The 22,558-nt window shown below is 44.2% G+C and overlaps 2 protein-coding genes across 10 annotated transcripts in view; one reads left to right on the plus strand and one right to left on the minus strand.

Moving 5' to 3' along the window:
- Nucleotides 1–7: 7 nt before the first annotated feature.
- khnyn (KH and NYN domain containing) lies at nucleotides 8–14,361 on the minus strand. Of its 2 annotated transcripts, XM_086165679.1 has the most exons (9): nucleotides 14,150–14,361; nucleotides 11,051–11,311; nucleotides 9,814–9,948; nucleotides 5,617–7,124; nucleotides 5,381–5,511; nucleotides 5,024–5,120; nucleotides 4,656–4,763; nucleotides 4,095–4,199; nucleotides 8–3,980 (listed from the first exon to the last, which is right to left on the minus strand). In XM_086165679.1, exons 2-9 carry the CDS (start codon nucleotides 11,270–11,272, stop codon nucleotides 3,644–3,646), a joined length of 2,643 nt encoding a protein of 880 aa, XP_086021805.1. In that variant the 5' UTR covers nucleotides 11,273–11,311; nucleotides 14,150–14,361; the 3' UTR covers nucleotides 8–3,643. The 2 variants fall into 2 exon arrangements, with proteins under 2 accessions (XP_086021805.1, XP_086021806.1); XM_086165680.1 differs by lacking the exon at nucleotides 4,095–4,199.
- The window catches only part of ripk3 (receptor-interacting serine-threonine kinase 3), a 17,719-nt gene continuing 9,104 nt past the window's right edge, over nucleotides 13,944–22,558 (plus strand). The window contains exons 1-6 of one of the 8 annotated variants that reach the window (XM_086165684.1): nucleotides 14,651–14,810; nucleotides 17,165–17,277; nucleotides 18,485–18,564; nucleotides 20,455–20,606; nucleotides 20,689–20,854; nucleotides 22,031–22,186. In XM_086165684.1, coding sequence (XP_086021810.1) covers nucleotides 20,461–20,606; nucleotides 20,689–20,854; nucleotides 22,031–22,186 — 468 coding nt within the window. In that variant the 5' untranslated portion in view covers nucleotides 14,651–14,810; nucleotides 17,165–17,277; nucleotides 18,485–18,564; nucleotides 20,455–20,460. Of the gene's footprint in view, nucleotides 14,060–14,650; nucleotides 14,811–17,164; nucleotides 17,278–17,412; nucleotides 17,805–18,333; nucleotides 18,565–18,965; nucleotides 18,985–20,454; nucleotides 20,607–20,688; nucleotides 20,855–22,030; nucleotides 22,187–22,558 lie in introns of those variants that run through there. The other 7 variants (XM_086165685.1, XM_086165689.1, XM_086165688.1 and 4 more) reach the window with 7 other exon arrangements.

Here is a 22,558-nt window from a genome sequence, read left to right on the forward strand (position 1 = left end):
GAAATACTTTATTTACTTTTTTTTATTTACGAACACATACAGAAAAAAATCTGTTTGGCCAAGGATAACACAGAAAAAACAACAATATAACAATCAAAAAGCCATATAAAGAGTATAACTGTACTCCCCCGTTGCAACTGCACTTTGGGTTTTTTATTAACAAATATATACACAACAAATCTGTTTAGCCAGGGGTAACACAGAAAAAACAACAATATAACAATCAAAAAGCCATATAGAGTACAACTGCGCACACCATTGCACCTGCGTTTTGTGAGGTTTTTTTTATTAACAAATATATACACAACGCATCTGTTTAGCCTGAGATAACAGAAAAAAACAACAATATAACAATCAAAAAGCCATATAGAGTATAACTGTAATGCTGCTGTTACACCAGCATGTTTGGGCATTTTTTCCATTGTAAACGTTTGTATAGTGTCAATGTACACATGACAATGAACACTATGAATCTTGCATCTTTGAGTTCACTTACACTTTCGCACAAATATCAAACAAATGTTTTTCAAACTAAAGCTCATTTTTAACGCCCTCGGGTTTTGAAGTCTATTCAAACAGTGCTGTATTGATACGTTTCCTTTTGTAAACTGTAAAATTGGTCAGAAAGACCTGATTGATCCCGAAGGTGAAAATGCTTTTTGTTGCATTAAAATCAATGTTGAAAATGAAAATAAAAGAGTATGTCAAAGCATAAGGGGGATTGTGAGAAATGTGTTTTCGATTCCTCCAGAGGAAGCGCCTACTCGAAGGTTACAAGATAAGAAAATATAAGCATATAATGTATGTAAAAGTATAGGGGTGTTGGGACACTAGTCTCCAGTCAATCCAAGGGTCATGTATAGAGACAAACAACAATTCACTCTCAGTCACGCACTAATGTTCCCACAGTTAACCTGTTTTTTGAGAGGAAACCCATGCAAACTCCATACAGAAATGTCCCCAGTGGGAATTGAACCAGACGCGTGAACCACTGTGTCCTTTAAAAACATATAAACAGGTGGAGATAGAAAATATAGTTCCGGGTTATTGCACTATATTAGCATTGGATATGGACATGGGTTATTGCGAATTGTTCAGAAGTAAAGAGTACTGGATCAGGGAATGATAGATAGATACACCGAGTGATTGATTGATCCGATAACTGTATCGAATTAGTCTATGTAATCACTTCGGTTGACATTCTCTGATTGGATGTTGAAATCCAGGAGCTTCTTTCTTTCTATGCATGGGATTCTTGTGCTTGGGGAGCTCCCATCAACTGAAGCCATATTATGTTCTCTATAGGTCATGATCTTTTTAGCACTTAGTATTTATATTGTCTATACAGGATGGGGGATGGATATAATACATTAGTATAGGTCTTTCTACAAAACCTGTTTACAAATGTTATTGCCAGGACTTTGCGTCATGGGCAGGTGCATGCACACACATGCACACGACAGAATATTGGATTGGAGTGCTATAAATGTGTGCTGTAAAAGAGCTTTGAATACTTTGTCACGAGTAATTCAAAATCAGTATGGATACATGAAGATGGGAAGCAAGGCAGTTATTTTTTTGTCATTTTGGTGTTCTCACTTTTGGGATAAGTAAACTCCTCGATCACACCATCCACACACCCTCGCTCTGAGATGATGTCATCTGGTTTTATTTCTAATTGTGTCAGATATACAACAAAGATTGATCATTTTGATTGATCGGTCAACCTGACAGAGCCAGCTCGGTCTCTATGCTGAATGACGTAAATAGACACAACGGGATAAAAAAGAAGTGCATGGAAATGACGTGGAAATGAGAGTGCCGTGTTGTGATTGTCACTGGTCTGGATTTGTGTCCCGCCCCCTGTCGCCTTTCCTGAATGAAGTCTTGATTTTCAGGACTTTTATTCTCCTCTCTCTTGTGTTTAATGATTGGATACATCGGATCCAAGGAAACCTTACCCGTTTTCTGATTCCGGCATCTGTCACGACAGAAAAGCCTGCATAATTCATCAAAATACAAGTCAGTAATGCCATATTATTCGTCATGAATACATTTTCATAAATTACATTTTCTTAAATATATCAAAATTACATAATTATGATAATTAATTTACAATTAATGATGTAGCATTGAAAAATTACTCATTATGCTCAGAATTTATTTCCTTTTATGTAATATTAGTCAATACATTTACATTTTGTGTAATCATATAATCATAATAAATTGAAACAACGAAAAAAAAGTTTTTTCCTCCTTTGTCATGTAAACATTGTATAGAATCTAAATATTTATATTTATCTAAACTTTAAAATAATTCAAAATCAAACTGCACTTGACACCATTGGAATATTGAGAAATGGCGCCCCCTAGTGGACAATGAACTAAAAATAATTTTGTAAGATAAATAGACAATGAAATCTCCTTCGCTGGCACGCAATGGCTTCTCCGACATGACTCATGATGACATCGATGGCTTAATAAGACTGCCTTTCGGATTCGTAGCCACAAGAAGAGGAAGAAATCGAGCGGACAGGTCTCGCGCTCCAACGACCTGCAGCTATGACAAACGCCGCAAAAGCCCTGCAAAATATGTCACAAGACTGGAACGAGGACTCGGTTTGGTCGGTCCACTTTTTGGAAGTTGATCGCCGAGGTCGTGGCGGTTTAAAAAAAACATTTTCAAGAGGCGGCGACTGCCTGTAATGATGTTTGTGAAGAAAAAAAAAAAGCCAGTAAAGCATACGCAGGGAGGTTGGTAAAGGGTTGAGGGTTAATAAATCTGTAAATGCCATCACAATTATTACATCTATACTTTGCGGAAATTCGCTTTTCCCGTGGAGCCTTGGAACGTAACTCCTGAGAAAAGTGAGGAGAAAAGTGTACATATAATAAGTGAGACGCAATGGCTTCAAACATGCTGCTGTAGACAGCTTCTACTACTTTCCCGTAACTTCGTTGTGCGACCTGTCAACTTAATTCCTAAGCGATTACCGCAATTCTGCGCTTGTTCCTATAAACCCCTTCCTGTTTTTTTTGTTTTTTTTGCAGTGGACTGAACTTAACACATCCCGTCAAACGCCGGCTTTCCCGAAAAGAACCGCACAAACACTCAAGTTTGAGAAAAAAAAAAAAAAAAAATTAACCCAGAAATATTTATTTGGTGCGACAACCTCCTCGACATCTGGACATGCACGTATCTACAACCGGGAGGGTCATTTGCCGGAGAAATACGTTTTTTATTTGAATTAAAATGATCCTCGGTCGCAGGGATGGGATGGATGTTGGTTCCCAGATTCCTGCACGAACTACGCGACCTTCAGTTGAAGCCGTTGACCTTTAGAAATGAGCGATTTGAGCATTTTTCCTTTGCCAGGGAAATAAGAAAGCAACAAATATTCCGGATATTTGATAGGTTTTTGCGTGAAATTTTAAACGAACACGCGGAGAGTGTTGGAGAAAGTTGGTTCTCTAACCAGACGATGGCTTTTGTAGAATAGTTAAGACATTTTTCCGGCAAAAAAAATATTGCAATATTACAGGCAGACATTATAAATTAGCGATACGTGTCAATTACACGTTAAGACTGCTGAAATGGGGGTAAAATTCAGCGCCGAGTCACGGAAGTGACCGTCCTTGTGATCTACTGCACCTCCAGGAGTCGGTCCGACAGCACGTTGATGTCCGTCTCGGCCGGGTTGCACTGCAGCACCAGCGTCACTATGTTGTCCTGTCCGGGAAACACCTGGCAGAGCTGCGCTTTCAAAACCGCCGTCTCCTCTGCGCTTCTTTTGGACGAACCGGCGCCTGAGGCGTCTTCGGCCCTGTGCTTGCCGCGCCCTCTCCCTTTGCCGCGCCCGCCTCGACCCGCCGGCGTTCGGTCGCGGACGTTCAGGACCTCCGTCTGGGGGAGCGGGGCCGTCTGGGAAGGGAAGGTCGCGGCAACTCCGGCAAAAGAGTGGCTTCCTGGGTCGGGAGTTCTGTTTGGGGGGAGGGGTCGAAACATGGATGAAGATCAAGCAATTCCAAATGAACACACTGAGTGTACGGATAATTTTGGACTATCCTGTACACCTGCCCGGCGGCGGTCGTACCCGTGCTCGGCGAGCAGAAGGCGGTCCAGGTGAGGCCCTCCCCTGCCCAGGGGGTCGGAGGGCAGCATGAACCGATCCCTGCCGGCGAACGTGTACGGGAGGATTCTGAGGACGGACACGCGGGTCGGGTAGATCTCAGCCACATTGCGTTTTGGTTCGGACACAAAGACGGAGCGAGGAATTCTTTTTAATCCCCCCATGCCGCTTGTCAAGAGAAGAGCTAGCATGTAGCGCTCTCGCGGGTTCTTTTAGCAGAATGACGTGTTGGATTCTGACGACTTCCTCTGGCCAATGGGTGTCGAGCCGACACATTTAACCATCGACCCGGCTAGCTTAGGACCTACCGAGAGCAGGTACTGAAAAAGTACGTGGTGCCGGGTACGAGCCCTGATGCACGCCAAAAACAAGACATTTCAAGAGGTGCTGGAGGCGGTGGACGCCCGCCACGCTTTTGACGGGAAATATCACTCTTCAACGAATAAGCAAGAAAATTAGCAAGAAATCGTGGGTAGTTTTTGGTCAAAAATGACCGAAAATAGCAAATTCTGGAACATTCCTTGCCTCTTTTCAATGATGCCGCTCCAGGCCGGCGTCTCGTGGACCAGGTCTCTCAGGTTGTCGTTGGTTACGATCACCCCGCCTGTCTTTTCCGCCAACTCCAGCATCTGCCTGGGGATGACAAGCTGATTACTGATTTTAGTACCACCTGAAACACACACACACACACACACACACACACCAACACACACACACATGCACCATGTTTGAACACGACACTGTTTGTTCACAAAGCAACTTTCCTTGCAGAAACAAGGATTTGTCTCTGCAAAACAAACAAGCAATATTACAATGTTGAGCACACACACACACACACACACACACACACACACACACACACACACACACATTTTTTGGTTGCCTCCCTCTACCTGTCATCATACGAGCAGATTCGCATGCCGTGGACTTCCCGGGACGGCGTGTAGCAGAGCAGGCCCAGCTTGTACAGCTCCGTCAGATAGTGTTGTTCTGGAGGCGGGAACCAAAACGGCAATGAAAAACACACACACACACACACACACACACACACACACACACACATGGGTGTGCTCATGCTTTTAGATACTAGAAAACACACAATGAGGAAAAAGATTGTTTACTTTAAATCTGAGACTGTGCTCATAATTGTTCTGCGGCTAAAGGCGCGTGCTAACTGTGGCTAATGATAAGCAGGTTGCCTGGGCGATGAAAGCAACCAATAAGGGGAGGTCTTACTAAAGGAGTCAGACCTTTATGGCTGGGGTAGCTCTTCTGTCTCCACTGCGGCACCATGACGCTGATTTCTCGGTGACCTCGGTCCCAGAAATGCTGCACGGCCAGGGCGATACCTCGGCATGAGAAGAAGTGCCCCAGTCCGTGGCTGCGGGGGGAACGGCGAGGAGTCCCGTTTCGTTTACGTTTCCAAACAACAACACGACTTTCTTACATTTTCAACTTCAAGTTCCGCGGCGGAGCGGTTCCCCACCTCATGGCCACGTTGCTCCCGTCGATGATGATGTACCTCAGCTTCGGATCCCCGGGCTCGTCCGTCAGCTCCAGCTTAAAGGGCACCTGCAGACCCTCCAGGAAACGCTGGTCGCCCTTCACTAATGGCGAAGACGTGGGGGCGGAACCCCCCTTCTTGGCTCCGGCGGGGGACGAGTCCCTCCAGGGGTTCCTGGAGGCCCGCGGCGTCTGCTTCAAGATCCCCGAGGACTGGATTTTCGGGGCGTGATCCGGAACGGGGTGCTCTCTGCTGGAGGGGGCGAGTGGATCCAGAGGCGTGGGGTAAGTCGTCATGGGCGGCCCTCTGATTTTGGGAACGTTGGCCCGATGCGCCCCGCCGGACTTGGGGTGCTGGTGTTGCCTCGGTGCCGGGACCTCGTCGATCATCTGAGACCAGTCAGGCTCCGTTATTTGGTCTCCTGAAGCGTTGAGACCTTTTCGCTCCTCATCCTCAGCTATGCTTTCTCTTGCTTTCTCTCTCTCGGTTTTGCCCTCCTTCTGCAGCTCCAGGAGGAGCTGGTCCGTCGAAGGCTCCGGCAACATTCTCATCACGTTAGCCACCTGCTGCTCCTCGTAGCCGCAACTGACGGCGGCTTTCTTCATCATTTCTAAGATGAAGTCATCTTCTTGCCTCGCCCCTGTGTCCTCCTCTCTCCCTTCCCCATCAAGGTACCTGGTACTTCCTGGTGGTCCTTCCTTGTATGCTTCCCAAACTTCCCTGACTTCTTGGTTACCCCCTGCCCCCGGATCAACCCCTCTTGTTGGTCTCTCTTCGTCCTCCCCGTGCCGGGCACCGCACAATCGGTCGCCCGTGACGACGACCCCTTCCCACGTCCGACCCCTGTCAAGCTCCGCCCCTGCCCCCTCCCTTTCCCTTTCCCTTTCCCTTTCCCTTTCCCTTTCCCTTTCCCTTTCCCTTTCCCTTTCCCCTTCTCCGTCGCCGCTCTCCTGTTCGAGCAGGTCCAGTATGTGCGAGGCCTCCGTGGGTCCAGTGCACATCAGGACTCGTTTGATCACGTCCTCCCTGTATCCCATCGCTGAGAAGAAGTTCATGTAAAAAAAGAAATCCTTGTCCCCTTCGGCCTGCCGCCTAACCACCTGCTGGTCTTCCTCCCGCAGGCCCTCCGCCTCCTCGCTCACTTGGGGTTGAATTAACCTTCCCTCGCCGAACTGGCCGGCCCAGGGATCCTCCTTGCGTCCGTCTGGCGGCGCCGGTCTGAGTCCGGACTCCTTCACGACATCCAGCAGCACTTCCTTCACAGAGACGGGCAGGATCAGGAGGTCCAGGTTGTGCCGGTCCTCCCATTTCTCCACCAGATTTTTGAAGGCCCGGCGTAAATCCAACATCTCGCCGGAGACCAAGTCCTCGGCCTCGGCGTGCCTGGACGACGTTCCCTCGTATCTTTCCCGCAGGTCCGTGATAAGGGAGTAGGCTCGCACCACAGGCTCGGCAAGACCAGAAATCAGCAGGAAGCCCGGAGAGCCGACCTGGATTGACCAACGGGACGCGAGAACACATGGCGGCTTGATTACGGCATCGCAACCAAACCGAAGCTATCATTCTCGTTCACTCTTTCACTCACACATCTGGCTAATGTTGGGTCTTCAATGAATCTCCTGCATGTTTTTGGACCTCCTTGGAAGCACAAACCTCTGTGTCACCGTGGTGCCGAAAACAGAAAACGTGAAGCCAAATTCTTGGTGGAAGATGCTCTAAGACAGGGGTCGGCAACTTACTTTTCATCTTTACACTGCGGCTCCGAGCGGCTTGGGAAAATAAATCATAAATATTTAATCGAAGTGTATTTCATTTGTGTTAATTCTTTTTTTTTAACTTTTAGTTCTATGTTGGAAGATTATTGTGATCTTGAAATATGAAATAAAATTATATTTATTATTTTTCGCCGCTCAAAATAACGTCACACTCGCGGAAGCCGGTATACCCGCCGGCCGGTAAAGTCCCGATTTGCAGATGCTGCGCGCAGAAGTTCAGGACCAGAAGTCCCATAAACCAGGTAAAATAAATATTTATGAAGATATTTTGCAAATAATTATTTTTTATTGTTTACTGACACAGTGATTTTTTCCTGACTTATTTTTAAAATTCAGGTCAAGGCTCCGCTACACGCTCTGAAAGCTCGAAGCTCAAAATGAGTTTGTTACATAAATAAAATTTAATTTTCTCTGTAATACTTTGTGAATTTCAGAAGCAACACACTACACACTTGTTTATACAAAGTGTAAAAGTAATAAAAAGCAATATATACAGTGGTACCTTTATTTTAGACGTCAAAAAGTAATTGCGGCTCCCAGTGTTTTCTTTTCCGGGGAAATCGGGTCCAAATGGCTTAGCTTAGCTTAGCAACAAGGCCTGGAAATGGGTTTCGCCCACTTTATTTTGTGGTGCTTTGCTCTTCCGTCATTTTTGGTCAGCGCCGTTTGTCCGAATTAAATAATCACATGAGTGTGTTTGTGAGACAAGCAAGCGTGAGGGTGAAATTAGAAAAAAAAAAAAAGAAAGGAAAAGAATGAAAGAACAGCATTGCATCATAACGCTGACGATGTGGAGGGTATTGCTTAATGTGGGGTGATCAACAAAAAAGAAGTTGTGATAGAGATACTTATTGAAAACGTAAGTTCCTAGAATAAGAAACGCATCACATGGTGAGTCAGCATCATCATTACCAATCTGCCGCTCGGGTTCAACGAGGATTCGCGCAATGACTGACGTGCATGTGACAAAAACGAGGATCGAATTGACATCATTCCTCATTGTGTTCTCCTGTTGTAACGCTTTTTTTCCAGTAAGCTAGCCCTCATTGTGGCTCCCTAAAAAGTCAAGAGTACTAGCAATAAGTACAACTTTATTTATCCCGAAGGAAATTGTTGATGTTATATAGTGATGTTAAGCAGAAGTTAAGAAATACAGTCAATTGGAAGAAGGAAATAATTGATAAATGTGTTACAGATCTAACAAAGAACAAAGATGCACTAAAGACGGCTAGCATGGCTAAAGGGACGACAACATAAATGAAGGTCTCAAGTCTTAGAAGAAGTAGAATAGTGATTGTTAGTTTGGATTCATGAAAGACTGCTTGCTGGAGCTAGCATTAGCGTTAGCATTAGCTTTACTTTTGCTGATTTAGTGAAGGAGGCACAGAGTAGAAGTGCTAGCAAGAAGAGAAAGAACACCAGAAACACAGCAATGATTAAGGTTTTTTTGATTCCTTTCTGTTTTTTGCCACAAATAAACCCATAAAAATGTCTCAAAAGAGTGCAGTTTGTTTTTGAGGTTGGAGAACGGATCAATGGGATTCGGTTAGCGAGTGGAGTCAAATAACGAATTAAAATCGGAAGCCGAGGTTCTACGGCAGGGGTGGCAAACGTATGGCTCGCGGGCCGATACGGGCCCGCCAGGGGGTCCCATTCGATCGGCGGAATAAATCTATAAAAATCATGAACTACTTTTTAAAACTAAAATGCAGTTCCTCTGCCTGGGCTGCACTGATTTAATCAGAGTTAGCAACACGGCACAACACTATGCGACTCAGATCTTACGACAGATGGCAGCAATGCTTCTTGCGCGTCTGTAAATAGCATTTTAACTTACTGTTAGAAATGTACTGCTTTTAAATTGGACCCGACACCCTCATCGGCAAGATGTCGTTGTCAAAAAAGAGAAAAGTGGACGTGGAATGTAAGGTTTTCCAAGAAAAATGGACCACTTGAGGTAACCGTGGTGGTTCACAAGTACCTTGTATGCTTGGCGTGGATGCAGCAATTTTTGGTGCCACTATGAGACTCATTGTGGCGAAAAACACAACACAATAAGACGACAGAACTGAGGCGCAGTGTTGTTGAAATTGCGCTTACTTTTCTTAATGAATCTCAGGTTGTTCGTCATGTACTTTTTAAAGGAACAGTTCACTACATAAAGGTGTTTATCATTTACCTGTTCTCCTTTACACTAAAACAAAGGAAAAATTTGGACTTGGTGTTACTTCTAGGTAATTACGCTACGATTTAACTGGTCCGGCCCCCTTGAAATCAAATTGGGTCATAAGTGGCCCCCGGAGCAAAATGAGTTTGCCATCCCTGATGGCGGGTATATAGAATGAGATGATATAAAACATATAAACAGCGCGGGTTGGGTATGCACTCTGATACTTGGACTCACCACGATGTTTGCCGAGGTGCTTCTGACCAGGCTGTCCAGGAACAAGCCGTCGGCGCCGCAGAAGACGCAGTGCAGGGCCGGCGGGTAGGCCACCTCCTGCTGCTCCTCCTGGTTCACCACCCCCTTCACGAATAACTGAACAGAAACAACAAACAGGCCTCGCGTTTGGACGTTTTCCACGGTACCCGACGCCCTCACAGGGAATATTAGGATTACCAAACGCCCGCCAGAACCCGATGGAATAAGTTCTAAATGATTAATGATGGGAAATTTTCCGGCATCTTTTTTTAATGCACAAAAAAAAAAAAAGCACGTATGGTTAAGTTTCAATTCCTTTGCGAGGGGGCGGGGCTTGTTCATTGTTTTTGTGTTGATGTTTCTCCTCTTGCAGGACCATCAGGACAAACCTGTGTTGTTTGTTTCTCTTGCGTATCCACGCCACAACCCTGAACGACGCCACTGCTCTTTAAACCTCCACCCAGGACTACCGACTCATCAGGTGAATGTATACTGCTCAAAAAAATAAAGGGAACACTTGAACAACACAATGTAACTCCAAGTCAATCACACTTGTGTGAAATCATAGTGTCCACTCAGGAAGCAACACAGATTCATTTTGACTTGTTTTAAGGACATTACATCAAAGTTGGATCAGCCTGGAGTTTGTTTTTACACTTTAATGTTGAGTGTGATTCCTAATCCAGACCTCCATGGGTTGATACAATTGATTTCCATTGATCATTTTTGTGTGATTTTGTTGTCAGCACATTCAACTGTGTAAAGAGCAAAGTATTTCATAAGAATATTTCATTCATTTAGATCTAGGATGTGTTTTTTAAGTGTTCCCTTTATTTTTTTGAGCAGTGTAAATTCCAGGTTTCATTCCTGAGATTATTCATTTTCTTCAATTTTCTAAGCTAAAGCTAAAAGTTTGCTAACTACTGTAAGCTGGGCCGCATAAAGAGAAATACAATCATTAATCCTCCCATGAATATCTCTGGACTTTCTGGGTCTCCAATGAACCTCCAGCATGTGTTTGGACTGTGAGAGAAACCCCACGCAGACACGAGGAGAACGTACAAACTAGCGACAGCGCTAACTGACGCACCAAAATGCTACATACTGCAGGAGAAACACCACAGATCCCGGAAACGGCTCTTGTTCACATTTGCGTGCTATGAATATATTTCACTGATGCTCAACGCTTTGCGGGAAATTACTTGTAGAATTTACTCACTTTGGCAGCCTGCACGTTTGTCTCGGGCCCCTGCAGCTTCAGCCAGATCTGCCCATTGTTGCCGCCGTGCACGTCGTAGCCCCCGATCCCGAACTTCACCCCGAATATCCTCTCCACAGTGTCCTGGTGGGAGGTCAGGAATTCCCGCAACCTTCCTGGGCACGCAAACTCATCCTCCACCTGCGGCGTCCCTCCACCTCCGTCGCTCCACTCGGCGTCCATCCCTCTTGCGCTCAAAGCCGTGGCAGGAAGTCAAGCATACTTTGGGGGAGGAATAAAAGGAAAGACATCAGAAAAGGCTATTCTGACTTCCCGTGAGTCCAAAGCTGAAGTTAAAACCCTCTTTCTGATACAAAAGCGATGATACTAGCATTCAATTGCAAGTTATCAATCAATTTCTTTTCCGGGAAGGAAGTAGTGGGTTCCTCCGTGATGTGATGGAAACCTATATTTTTCACATGTGAAAAAGTACAGTTGGATTGCAGAAAAATTTCCATCGCCACCAATTTGTTTCTCATGAGGAGACATAACAATTGGTTTACTTTTAGGAAAAGAAAGGCATGAACTCTGTGTCATTTTGTGAAAACAAATTATATAAAATCTTAAAAACGTATGGAAAAATCCCACAACCAAAAAATACCGTTTTATGAATGATATTCCCTGAGATCAGTGCATCCACAACTATTAATAGTAACATTTGTCTATGAAATTGTTATATGTACACCTCTGCATCACATTGTATTCTTATTAACACTAAAGAAGAGAAAAAAGAAAAATATAAATCAACTTGCAACAAAGAATAGCATTTATTAACATAAGGATAATTTAGGGAAGTATCTTTCACAACACGGGATGATTGTTGGCAATATTCAGCACGTTTTCACTGAAAAAAACTCATTAAACACTAATTTAATGGGCTTCACGCTATCCGCTACCAACATTTTTACACATTAAACACCCGCTACAAACGCTTTGTCATATTTCCTTGCCTTCGCTTTCCAGCGACGACCATTTGTCTCATTATCTCTGTCTCTATCCGCCTTTCTTATCATCCTGAATAAATAATTGTTCACTGCACCTCATATTTCCTGCTCTGTGCTGTGTGTGTGTGTCTGTGTGTGTGCATGCTTTACACCGTAGAGCTAATGCTACACCATTAGCGTGTTCCCCCACCTCACGTACGCCCCACTATTTGAGAATCAATACCTTAGATGGATTAAGCGTGTCAAACTCTTTTGAACTGAGAGCCACGTCAGCATAATGGTTGCCCTCAAACGGCCACATTTAACAGTAACAGTGTAAATGTTTTCTCTCTATATTCATACCTTAATACTCTGAATGTATTATTATTATGTTGTTTCGATTACTCACGTGAAGACAACCAGACATGTTTTCCATCTTTGAGCACAGTCGTCCTTGAACAGAAACGTATCCTCCCTGAACATAAATTTTGTTTTTGAGCCCAATTATCTGTTGGAGAGTAATTCTAATTCATGCTGGTCTAAGTTAAAGACTGAGGTTAGCATAAGAAATAACACAGACAAGCGACTATTCTGTTGTGCTCTGCAGAGGGGGAGACTCAGTGCGCTCTTTGGAGGCAAGATCCAGAGAATCCCACCGAGTTCCTCCTTGCTCGGCTTTTTATTGTGTGAAAGTGTTTATTTACATAACAACATTCATTGGATAGTATAGTTCATGCATATGTTAAGTTGTCCAGGATGATATACAGGGGTGGGCAGGTTTCTGTCCAGAAGTGTTTATCCTCGTTAGATTTACGTTTACGGGGTGTAGGTTCTTATCTAAAGATGTTTACGGCCATTGGAATCTAAAATCTTGGAGGGCCCAATTCCTGTTTGAGGACAAAGGTCATTTTAAGGACATTGGTCAGTTTAAGGACAAAAGTCATTTGTGCTCTAGCATGTCTGGCTAACTTCATGTGACTAGTTGAAATAACATAGTTATAGAAATAGAGAGAAAACTCTAACATTATCTTTAGACAGGAAACTATCCTCCCTGAGCATATCATCCTCGGACAACATAGCACAAAGGAACTGTATGAAAAGACTGACCACGCTCCTGTATGACTATGCATGAACTGTACTATCCTATGAAAGTTGTTATGTAAATAAACACACAAGCATATTAAAAAAGCTGAGCAAGGAGGAACTCAGTGGGATTCTTGCCTCCAAAGAGCGCGCTAAGTTCAAAAGAATAGTCGCTTGTCTGTGTTATTTTTTATAATAACCTCAGTCTCCTCTTTCAACTTAGACCAGCATGAATTAGGAAAACTTCCCAACCTACTGTAAAATAAATGTAACTACTCCTTAATGTTAAATAACTCTGAATTACAGGTATTGTGGGAAAATGTAGTACATGGCCAATGCATGCGTTTGACTTGTTTATTTTTTTATCAGACCTTTTGAGACATTCTCCCGCTTGAGTTAAGCTTTATACACATTGTATTCCCCTTGGTTGCTTCTCAGATGATACATTATTTACCACACTCTTATTTACTCTTGGTTAATTGATTGTATACAGATAAGTATCTTTATCTTTCCTAAGTTAAATGTCATTGATGTACGATTGAATTTAGCCATGTATGTTTATTTGCATGTATGTTTTGTTTGTTTATAAGTTCAGTAAAGGTTACAAAAAAATGTGATGGGCACCTTGCTGTTGCCCAGATGCGCACAAACACACAAACACACACACACACACACACAATAGTACCCTTATAGGGGAAAACAACAGGGATCCGTCTACTTCCCGGACTGCCTGCGCCATTTCACGCCTTTAACACAACGGAAACAAAACGCAGGAGTCATTTAAACCGGACTGTGTCTCAGGACCTAAAAGGTCCGTGAATTATTTGGACACACACACACACACACACACACACACACACAAAGATACACACACAGACACGCATACACGACTACTTGTTGACGCAGGTGGTGTATCCGCGGGTTGTGTGCCCGCAATTTCCCGTTGAACGCAAACGCCTTACAGGTAAGCGGACATTTATTATTATTTTTATCATTCTTTTTATCGTTATTACTATTATTGTTGTTGTTATTACGACTGGTGTGTTGCTCTTACTTGAGGTAGATCGCCGCGCGTCTTCCCGGTTTCATTTCCAGCTCCGGTCTTCCGGTGTCGCGCGGCGTAAAGTTCACCAAGACGGACACGGTCGTATTTTTTTTTTTAATTTTTTTTTTGCGTGAGACTTAGCCTCTTCCCTTCCCCGCCCCTATCCAGCGGTAATACAACCGGCGGGGGATGGACGAAACGAAAGTAAACCGCCGAGTAAGCCGGCGGGGCGGGATGACCGGACGTCGGCGGCGTGACGACGAGCTGGCGTCCAACTTCCGCTTGTCTCACGTCGCCATGTTGTTTTTATTTTATTTATTTTTTTAAATTATATTTGCCGTTTTTTTTTCCACCCATTATAAACTCATGTGTTTTCCCGATTCTTTAAAAAATATATATTATATATTTAAAAGATGTCAACCAAAAAAAATAAAAAAGGGAAGGGGAATTCCAGTGACGTCAGCGGACCGCGGGGGTTTTCCTGACCCCGCACGCGCTGGTGAAGAGAGGGGGAGGGGGGGAAGAGGGCGTGGCCAAGTGGCTCGGTTCATTTCGGACATGCGCAGTAGGGCTGCTGCCGCCCAAAAAAACATGACGCAGTAGGTGAGCGCTGAGGAAGTGGGAGCAGAAGGGGAAGAAGAAAAATCTGCTAGCTGTTAACCCTTTCCAGGTCAGTCAGGCCACTCTTTTCTTCTTCTTTATTTTTCCCTTGTTTTTTTCGTTCTTTTATCTGTTTTATTTTATTCTTGCTGGTGTTGTTGTCACTTCTTTGCCTCTTCAGGGCAGCACTGACCGACTCAGGGAGGCACTGCTCCATGTCCCCCCAAGGCAGGCTTGGGGAGACATGGAGCAGTGCCTCCCTGAGTCGGTCCCGGGTCTGGATAGATGTAGGGGGTTGCGTCAGGAAGGCCAAAGAAAAAGTGGGATATTGCGGGGACTGAAGAGAACAGACAGGAGTACAGGGAGATACAATGTAAGGTAAAGATAGAAGTAGCAAAGGCAAAACAAAGGGCGCACGATGACTTGTATGCTGGGTTGGATAGTAAGGAGGGTGAGAATGATCTATACAGGTTGGTGAAACAGTACAACGTGTCCGGGTGATTAAGGATAGACCAGGAAAAGTATTGACAGCTGCTAGAAGAGTAATGGGAAGATGGAAATAGTACTTTGAAGAGCTGATGAATGGGGAAAATGAAAGAGAGACAAGGGTAGAAGAGTAGCAGAAATTAGTAAAAGTGATGTGAGGAAGGCATTGAAGAGGATGAAGAGTGGAAAAGCAGTGGGTCCTGATGATATAACCGTGGAGTTGTGGAAGCGTGGAAGTGTCTAGGAGAGGCAGCGGTAGATTTTTGGACTCGATTATTCTACAGGATCTTAGAGAGGGAGAAGATGCCTGAAGAATGGCAACGAAGTGTTATGGTTCCTATTTTTAAGAATAAAGGGGATGTGCAGAATTGCGGGAACTACAGAGGGATAAAGTTGATGAGCCATACAATGAAGTTATGGGAAAGAGTAGTGGAAACTAGACTGAGAGCAGAAGTCAGTATTTGTGAACAGCAGTATGGCTTCATGCCGAGGAAGAGTACTACAGATGCAGTATTTGCTTTGAGAATGCTAATAGAAAAGTACAGAGAAGGCCAGAGGGAGCTGCATTGTTTTTGTAGACCTAGAAAAAGCATATGACAGAGTGCCAAGAGAGGAGCTCTGGTATTGTATGAGGAAGTCTGGAGTGGCAGAGAAGTATGTTAGACTGGTGCAGGACATGTATGCTAGCTGTGAGACACAAGTTCAAGGTGGAGGTGAGACTCCATCAGGGATCAGCTCTGAGCCCCTTGTTGTTCGCAATGGCAATGGACAGGCTGACAGGTGAGGTTAGACAGGAATCTCCATGGACCATGATGTTTGCAGATGACATTGTGATCTGTAGTGAGAGCAGAAAACAGGTGGGGGGAAATCTAGAAAGGTGGAGGTATGCTCTGGAAAGGAGAGGAATGAAAGTTAGTCGCGGCAAGACAGAATATATGTGTGTGAAGGAGAGGAACTCAGGTGGAACGGTGAGGCTACAGGGAGTGGAGATCAAGAAGCTGGAGGATTTCAGGTACTTAGGGTCAACAGTCCAAAGCGTAGGAGAGTGTGGAAAAGAGGTGAAGAGACGGGTTCAAGTAGGTTGGAATGGGTGGAGAAAAGTGTCAGGGGTACGAAGGGATAGAAGACTTTCAGCCAGAATAAAAGGAAATGTGTACAAGACAGTGGTGAGACCAGCGATGATGTTTGGACTAGAAACTGTTCCAATGACCAAAAGAGAGCAGGCAGAACTAGAGGTTGCAGAGATGAAGATGTTGAGGTTCTCTTTGGGAGTGACCAGGATGGATAGGATCAGGAATGAGTCTATCAGAGGAACAGCACATGTTAGATGTTTTGGAGAGAAGGTCAGAGAAGCCAGACTGAGATGGTTGGTTTCATGTACAGAGGAGGGATAGAGAATATATTGGTAGACGGATGCTGGAATTGGAGCTGCCAGGCAAGAGGTCTGGAGGAAGACCAAAGAGAAGATTTATGGACGTAGTGAGAGAGGATATGAAGGTAGTTGGTGTGAGAGAGGAGGATACGGAGAATAGGGTTAGATGGAGAAAGTTGATTCGCTGTGGCGACACCTGTCTCCTCTATTTTATATTCATATTCATATCTATATATCTCTTCTATTTTATATGTATATTAATATTTATGCCCCCTCTTTTTTATATTTATATTCATATTTATGTCTCTTCCATTCTATATTTACATTCATATTCATTCCTCCTCTTTTCATATTTACATTCATATTTATTCCTCCTCTTTTTATATTTATATTAATATTTATGTGTCTTTGATTTAATTGTTATTTTCATATTATTGGTTATCGCTGCTGTGACAATGAATTTCCCCTATGGGGATTAATAAAGTAGCTTATAAAGTATCTTGTCTTATCTTGTCTTGTCTTGTCTTGTCTTATCTTGTCTTTCCATTCATTCATTCATTCATTAGCAAGATGATGCAAATTCACGCATATGTTGGCTAGTGTGTGGGAATCAAACAACAACCGGTTGCCATGGCGATGGAGCGGAATCACTAACTACTGCGCTACGACATTCCACTCTGTAAGCTGATTCATCAGAAACACAACATTCGCTTATGAGCAAGCATCTGGCTTGAAATAAAACGCTACAGGCGTTTGGGGTTGGGCCTGATATTCTTAGTCTGTATCCCTGACTTGATCCCCGATTCCATATGTGATGTTGTTCCTGGTTGGTACACCTTATTCCATATCTGCTGTTGTTCCTGGTTGGTATACCCTGTTCCATATGTGATGTTGTTCCTGGTCAGTACACCTTATTCCATATCTGCTGTTGTTCCTGGTCAGTACACCTTATTCCATATCTGCTGTTGTTCCTGGTCAGTACACCTTATTCCATATCTGCTGTTGTTCCTGGTTGGTATACCCTGTTCCATATCTGCTGTTGTTCCTGGTTGATATACCCTGTTCCATATCTGCTGTTGTTCCTGGTCCATATCCCTGGCTCCATGTCTACTGCTGTTCCTGGTCTGTATTCCTGAGTTCCATATATTCCCGGTTCCCCAGCTGATATGTATTCTTGGTGTTGACTCTCCCTTGATGGCGCCCCTGGTTCGTACCTCTAGATCAGGGGTGGGCAAACCTTTTGGCTCAGGGGCCACATTGACTTTTAAAATTTGACAGAAAAAAAAAAGCATTTGTTATCATTACATATCAGACTCGTCTATCATTTGCTTAGAAAATAAAACATCTCGATTTTGAAGGCTCTGACGTTTGCTTGCATTTAATGCACAAACCAGTTTTTCCCTTGTAGCTTCACGTCCAGCTCATTCATGCGTGTCAGTATGTTTACAGTAAAGGCTAACTCATAAAGCTCAGTAGCTCAATCGGGAAACTTCTCAAGTAGGTCCAAAAATGAAATAATCTCCTGTTTGAGCTCCCAATTCATCGATCCAATCCATCGATCATTCAGATCAATTATGAATTCTGTACCAATATTTAGCGGGCCGCGTTAAAAAGACCAACGGGCCGGATGTGGCCCGCGGGCCGTGGTTTTGCCCATCCCTGCTCTGGATTATATTGAATCGCTCAGGTTCACATTCTTGTCCCTTTATTAAAATGTATTTATTCCCCTTTTAAGACATTCAAAAACACTCCCACAACAAGCTACACGCCCACCACACACTTCCCCTGTTTGCTGCATTTGCCGAGCGGCAGAAGCAGCCCGGGTTTTACAGGGAACGGACGCCGGCTCCTCTGACTTCTGCTTTCATTTTCTTGGGCTAACAAAGCAGGAATAAGCGGTTTCCTTGACGCACCACCGCCGAAGCTCCCTTTTTTAATGACAGGAAAAGAAATCACCGCCTGGAGGGTGAGTTTTTACCTTTTGGGGTTCAGTATCGAAAAACAAAAACACAAGACCATATATAACCAACTGTCCCCACCGTCTGTCTGTGTGCTATGAAACTGAACTTTGGACTGAAAGCTGAAAAACCTCTGTTTACAATAAGAAAGGGATGTTTGGCCTGTGACTATTCTGACCGCCGTGAGTTAAAGAAAGTGTTCTCATTCTTCAATTCGACCGGGCGGCAGAAAACATGCCAATTCGTGTTCTTACCTGTCAGGAGGGGTCTTTTTAGAAACACAGAGGACTGGAAATCCTTTTCTTTTTCGCACTTTAAAACCGTTTAACAGACATGCCGGTTCAATGCAAACGACAAGGGTGTTTGTGTGGGTCCGTGGTACCGAAAGTCAAGATCGGATCTGTGATTTCAGATGATATCGTTAGTAGGTACGAAGTGCGGTTGTGTTCCGGACAAACCCTGCAGGTGTTTGATTTATTCAGTTTAAATGAAAAAATGCTTAGAGATAGACCTCTTCTTTTATTTCCTTGTCACTCAGAGGGTCCGTGAGGGTGCGAGAGTCTCCCACATCCGTGAGGTGGCTTCCTGTGCACGGCAGGCACTTCTCGCCGAACTCATTCATAGTTTTCAGGTGTTGGGCAAGCCAGCGCTACTAGTTAGCATCCGGAGGTTCTCTCACAGCTACGTTTGAAAGGGCGAGCCCAGTGGATCAGATGCGATAAACGGACGGCTAATCATGCTAATCCACCCGAGTCCCGTGTAATTTATACCGTATTTTCACAACCATAAGGCGTACCGTACTAAAAGGGGCAGTCTCAGTTATGTGTGCCATCACTGTATTTAACTCACACATAAGGCGCGCCTGATTATAAGGCGCGGGTCTTATATACAATCCACACCCCACTTCCCCCTTTAACGTTCTCGTGGTATCCTCTACTACGTCCACCTTACAACAACAACACGCACACGAGCATACAAGTGTGTGTATTTAAAAATAGAGCGGGAGCAAGACTGAGTTAGGTATTAGCATTTTTTTACCGGTAATCATCATCAATCAAACCCATCGAAGTCCTCATCCTCTGTTTCTGATTTGAACAGCCGCGCTAAATCTCCATCAAACATGCCAGCTTCACTTTCTTCGCTGTCAGAGTCGCTTTCCGTGCCGCGCGGCTCCTGGGAAATGATGCCGGCTTTTGCAAAAGCTCAAACAACAGTGCCGGCAGACACGTTAGCCTGAGCGTCTACAATCCATTCGCAAATTGTAGCGTAACTCGCTCGGCGCTGCCTTCCACTCTTAGTGAAACTGTGGTCTCCAAGAAGACATTTCGTACCCCGTTGAAACGTTGAAAGTGAGCGGCACATCGTCCATGTTGGTGATGTGGCTAGATGTCTTTGTCGGCAATGTTTTCAGGGTTGTTAAAACAACGATGTTCTGCATAACGCACATACCCGTTCTTCTATATACAATCAACGCCCACACTCTCCCCCTTTAACGTTCTCATGGTGTTCTCTACTACGTCCGCCTTACAACAACAACAACACACACAGGGCGCACTGCACTATAGGGCGCGCCGCACATTTTGAAGAAAATCAAAGACTTTTATGTGCGCCTTATAGTCATGAAAATGCGGTATGTCTTTTCTGTAATTAACCCGTCTATCAGTACCAGGGGAGCAGATGGGGGTTCAGTGTCTTGCTCAAGAACACAAGGAGGAGCCAGGAATGATCAGTTCCAAAGACGATTGCTCTACCTCCTGCGCCACACCGGGCGACGCAGCGCCACCAGTTAGCATCCGGAGGTTCTCCGGCAGCTACGTTTGAGAGGGCGATTTTGGTCCCGAGGAACTAAATGCTTCGTAAGATGTCCGTCGTCATTCACGGGCTCGTCCCCCTTGCAGTGAACGATGGCGTGCCGGTGCCCGGTGATCGGAGACTCCCTTCTGGAGAGCTGGAAGCTCATCGACTCCGGGGGCTTCGGGAAAGTGTACAAAGCCAGACACAAACAGCTGTGCTGCGAGGTGGCCGTTAAAGTGCTCCACAACGACGACAGGTGAGGCGTCCGGTTCATGAGTCCATCGTGCGCTTGAAAGACGCGGGAAATAACACACACTTTTACTCACACACACATGCAGGACCAGTTCGTCCTTGCTGCACGAAGTGGAAATGATGCGTCAAGGAAGCAGCCCGTACGTCATCTACGTCCACGGGGTCTTCAAGGGGCGGCTGGCCTCCGGACCGCTGGCGGGGCTTGGCCTGGTCATGGAGTTCATGGAGCGAGGCTCGCTAGCCTTGCTGCAGGTTAGCCGGCCACGTGCACAAACGCCACGCTGTTCTACGTGCGGCTCATAAATTAATTAAACACATGTTTCATTAATTTAATTTACAGTTCCCTGAAGTAATGTGTGATTGCGCAAGCGCGCAGCTCGGAGGGAACATTGCTTCCAAACCATTCAGTTGCTGCTAGCGGCTGTTATTTAATGCATTATTAATGTCATTTCTGCTGAAAACAAACAGTTTGTTAGAGTTATAAAGGCATTTATTATGATTCGATGACCTCACTCACTGTCGCCATGTTTGAGGCGATACGATTTTTTTTCGACGATTTTCCGCTTTCATATTTAATGGTCCTTGTCCTTTTAACCACTTCCCTATTTGTAAGACATTATTGAAAATTAAGGCTTTTTCCTTTTTTGAGCTAATTTCTTGTCAATTTGCGCTCGAGGAATCTTGTGGATAATCAGAATCAGAATAGAACTCGTTATAAAAATAACGAATAAGAGAAATAAAATAAAAAGAGCGGAAAAATGAAAAGAAATAAAAAGAAATATAAAGTTAGAGGTATGTAAAAATATATGTGATGTGTATACATGTGTAAGTACACGTAATAATTTTGTTTAAAAGTTGTAAAAGTTGTACATTGTGTGCAAATAATAAAAAAGAAATGAACAAGTGATTAAAGACATAATGCATAAAACTTTTTAATTCCTCTCCCTTCAGCTGCGGGGAATCTTAAAATCTTGAGAAATTAAAAAAAAAAAAAATAAAAAAAAAAATCACCCACTTAATTGTAATAATTTAAACTGTCATCATTTATTTGTATAGATGTTCATAACAGTGCAATATTTCATACCAGCTACATGTACAATATCATTTCATAGTCTTGTGCACTCCTTATCTTTCACTTGTTACTTAAGACACTTTATAGTTTATTTGTATTTCTTATTCACCCTTTTTCTCTTATTTTTTACTGTTTATACAATTTTTCTACTATTTTTTATTATTGTTATAGTTTTCTTGTAACTCTGACACAACAATTTCCCTTGGGATAAATAAAGTTGTTCTTATTCTTATTTTTATTCTCAAGAGTAGGAGGATTTGAAATTCATGATTTGAAGGCCGGAGAAAGAAAGACGCTAATAAAAATAAAAAACTGAAGCATAATAAAAGTTTTGTGGCGTTTGTGTTTCTCACCAGAAGTCTCTGGGCGAGCCGGTTCCCTGGTCGCTGTGCGTCCGGCTGGCCCACCAGGTGGCCCTGGGCATCAACTTCCTCCACTGCCTGAAGCCGGCCCTCCTGCACCTGGACCTGAAGCCCAGCAACGTCCTGCTGGACTCAGATCTCAATGCAAAGGTCAGTTACGTCCATCTGTCCATCCATCTGTCCATCTGTCCGTCCATCCATCCATCCATCCGTCCATCCATCCATCCATCCATCCATCCATCCATCCATCCATCCATCCATCTGTTCATCCATCCATCCATCCGTCCATCCATCTGTCCATCCGTCCATCCATCCATCCGTCCATCCATCCATCCATCCATCCGTCCATCCATCTGTCCATCCGTCCATCCATCCATCCATCCATCCATCCATCCATCATCCATCATCCATCATCCATCATCCATCCATCCATCCATCCGTCCATCCGTCCGTCCATCTGTCCATCTGTCCGTCCATCCATCCATCCATCCATCCATCCATCCATCCATCCATCCATCCATC

The sequence above is a fragment of the Fistularia commersonii genome, chromosome 19 (genome assembly GCF_037954325.1).
Source record: "Fistularia commersonii isolate RoL2024-O1a breed Wild chromosome 19, RoL_Fcom_v1.0, whole genome shotgun sequence".
Classification (NCBI taxonomy): domain Eukaryota; kingdom Metazoa; phylum Chordata; class Actinopteri; order Syngnathiformes; family Fistulariidae; genus Fistularia; species Fistularia commersonii.

Bases quoted from the DNA above. Each gene is read 5' to 3' on its own strand.
- khnyn (XM_086165679.1), bottom strand. From the start codon at position 11,272: ATGGACGCCGAGTGGAGCGACGGAGGTGGAGGGACGCCGCAGGTGGAG. The intron at 9,949-11,050 runs GTGAGTAAATTC...GTTTCTGTTCAG, and splicing joins CAAACGTGCAGGCTGCCAAA to TTATTCGTGAAGGGGGTGGT. The intron at 4,764-5,023 runs GTAGAGGGAGGC...TGTCATCCCCAG, and splicing joins ATCTGCTCGTATGATGACAG to GCAGATGCTGGAGTTGGCGG.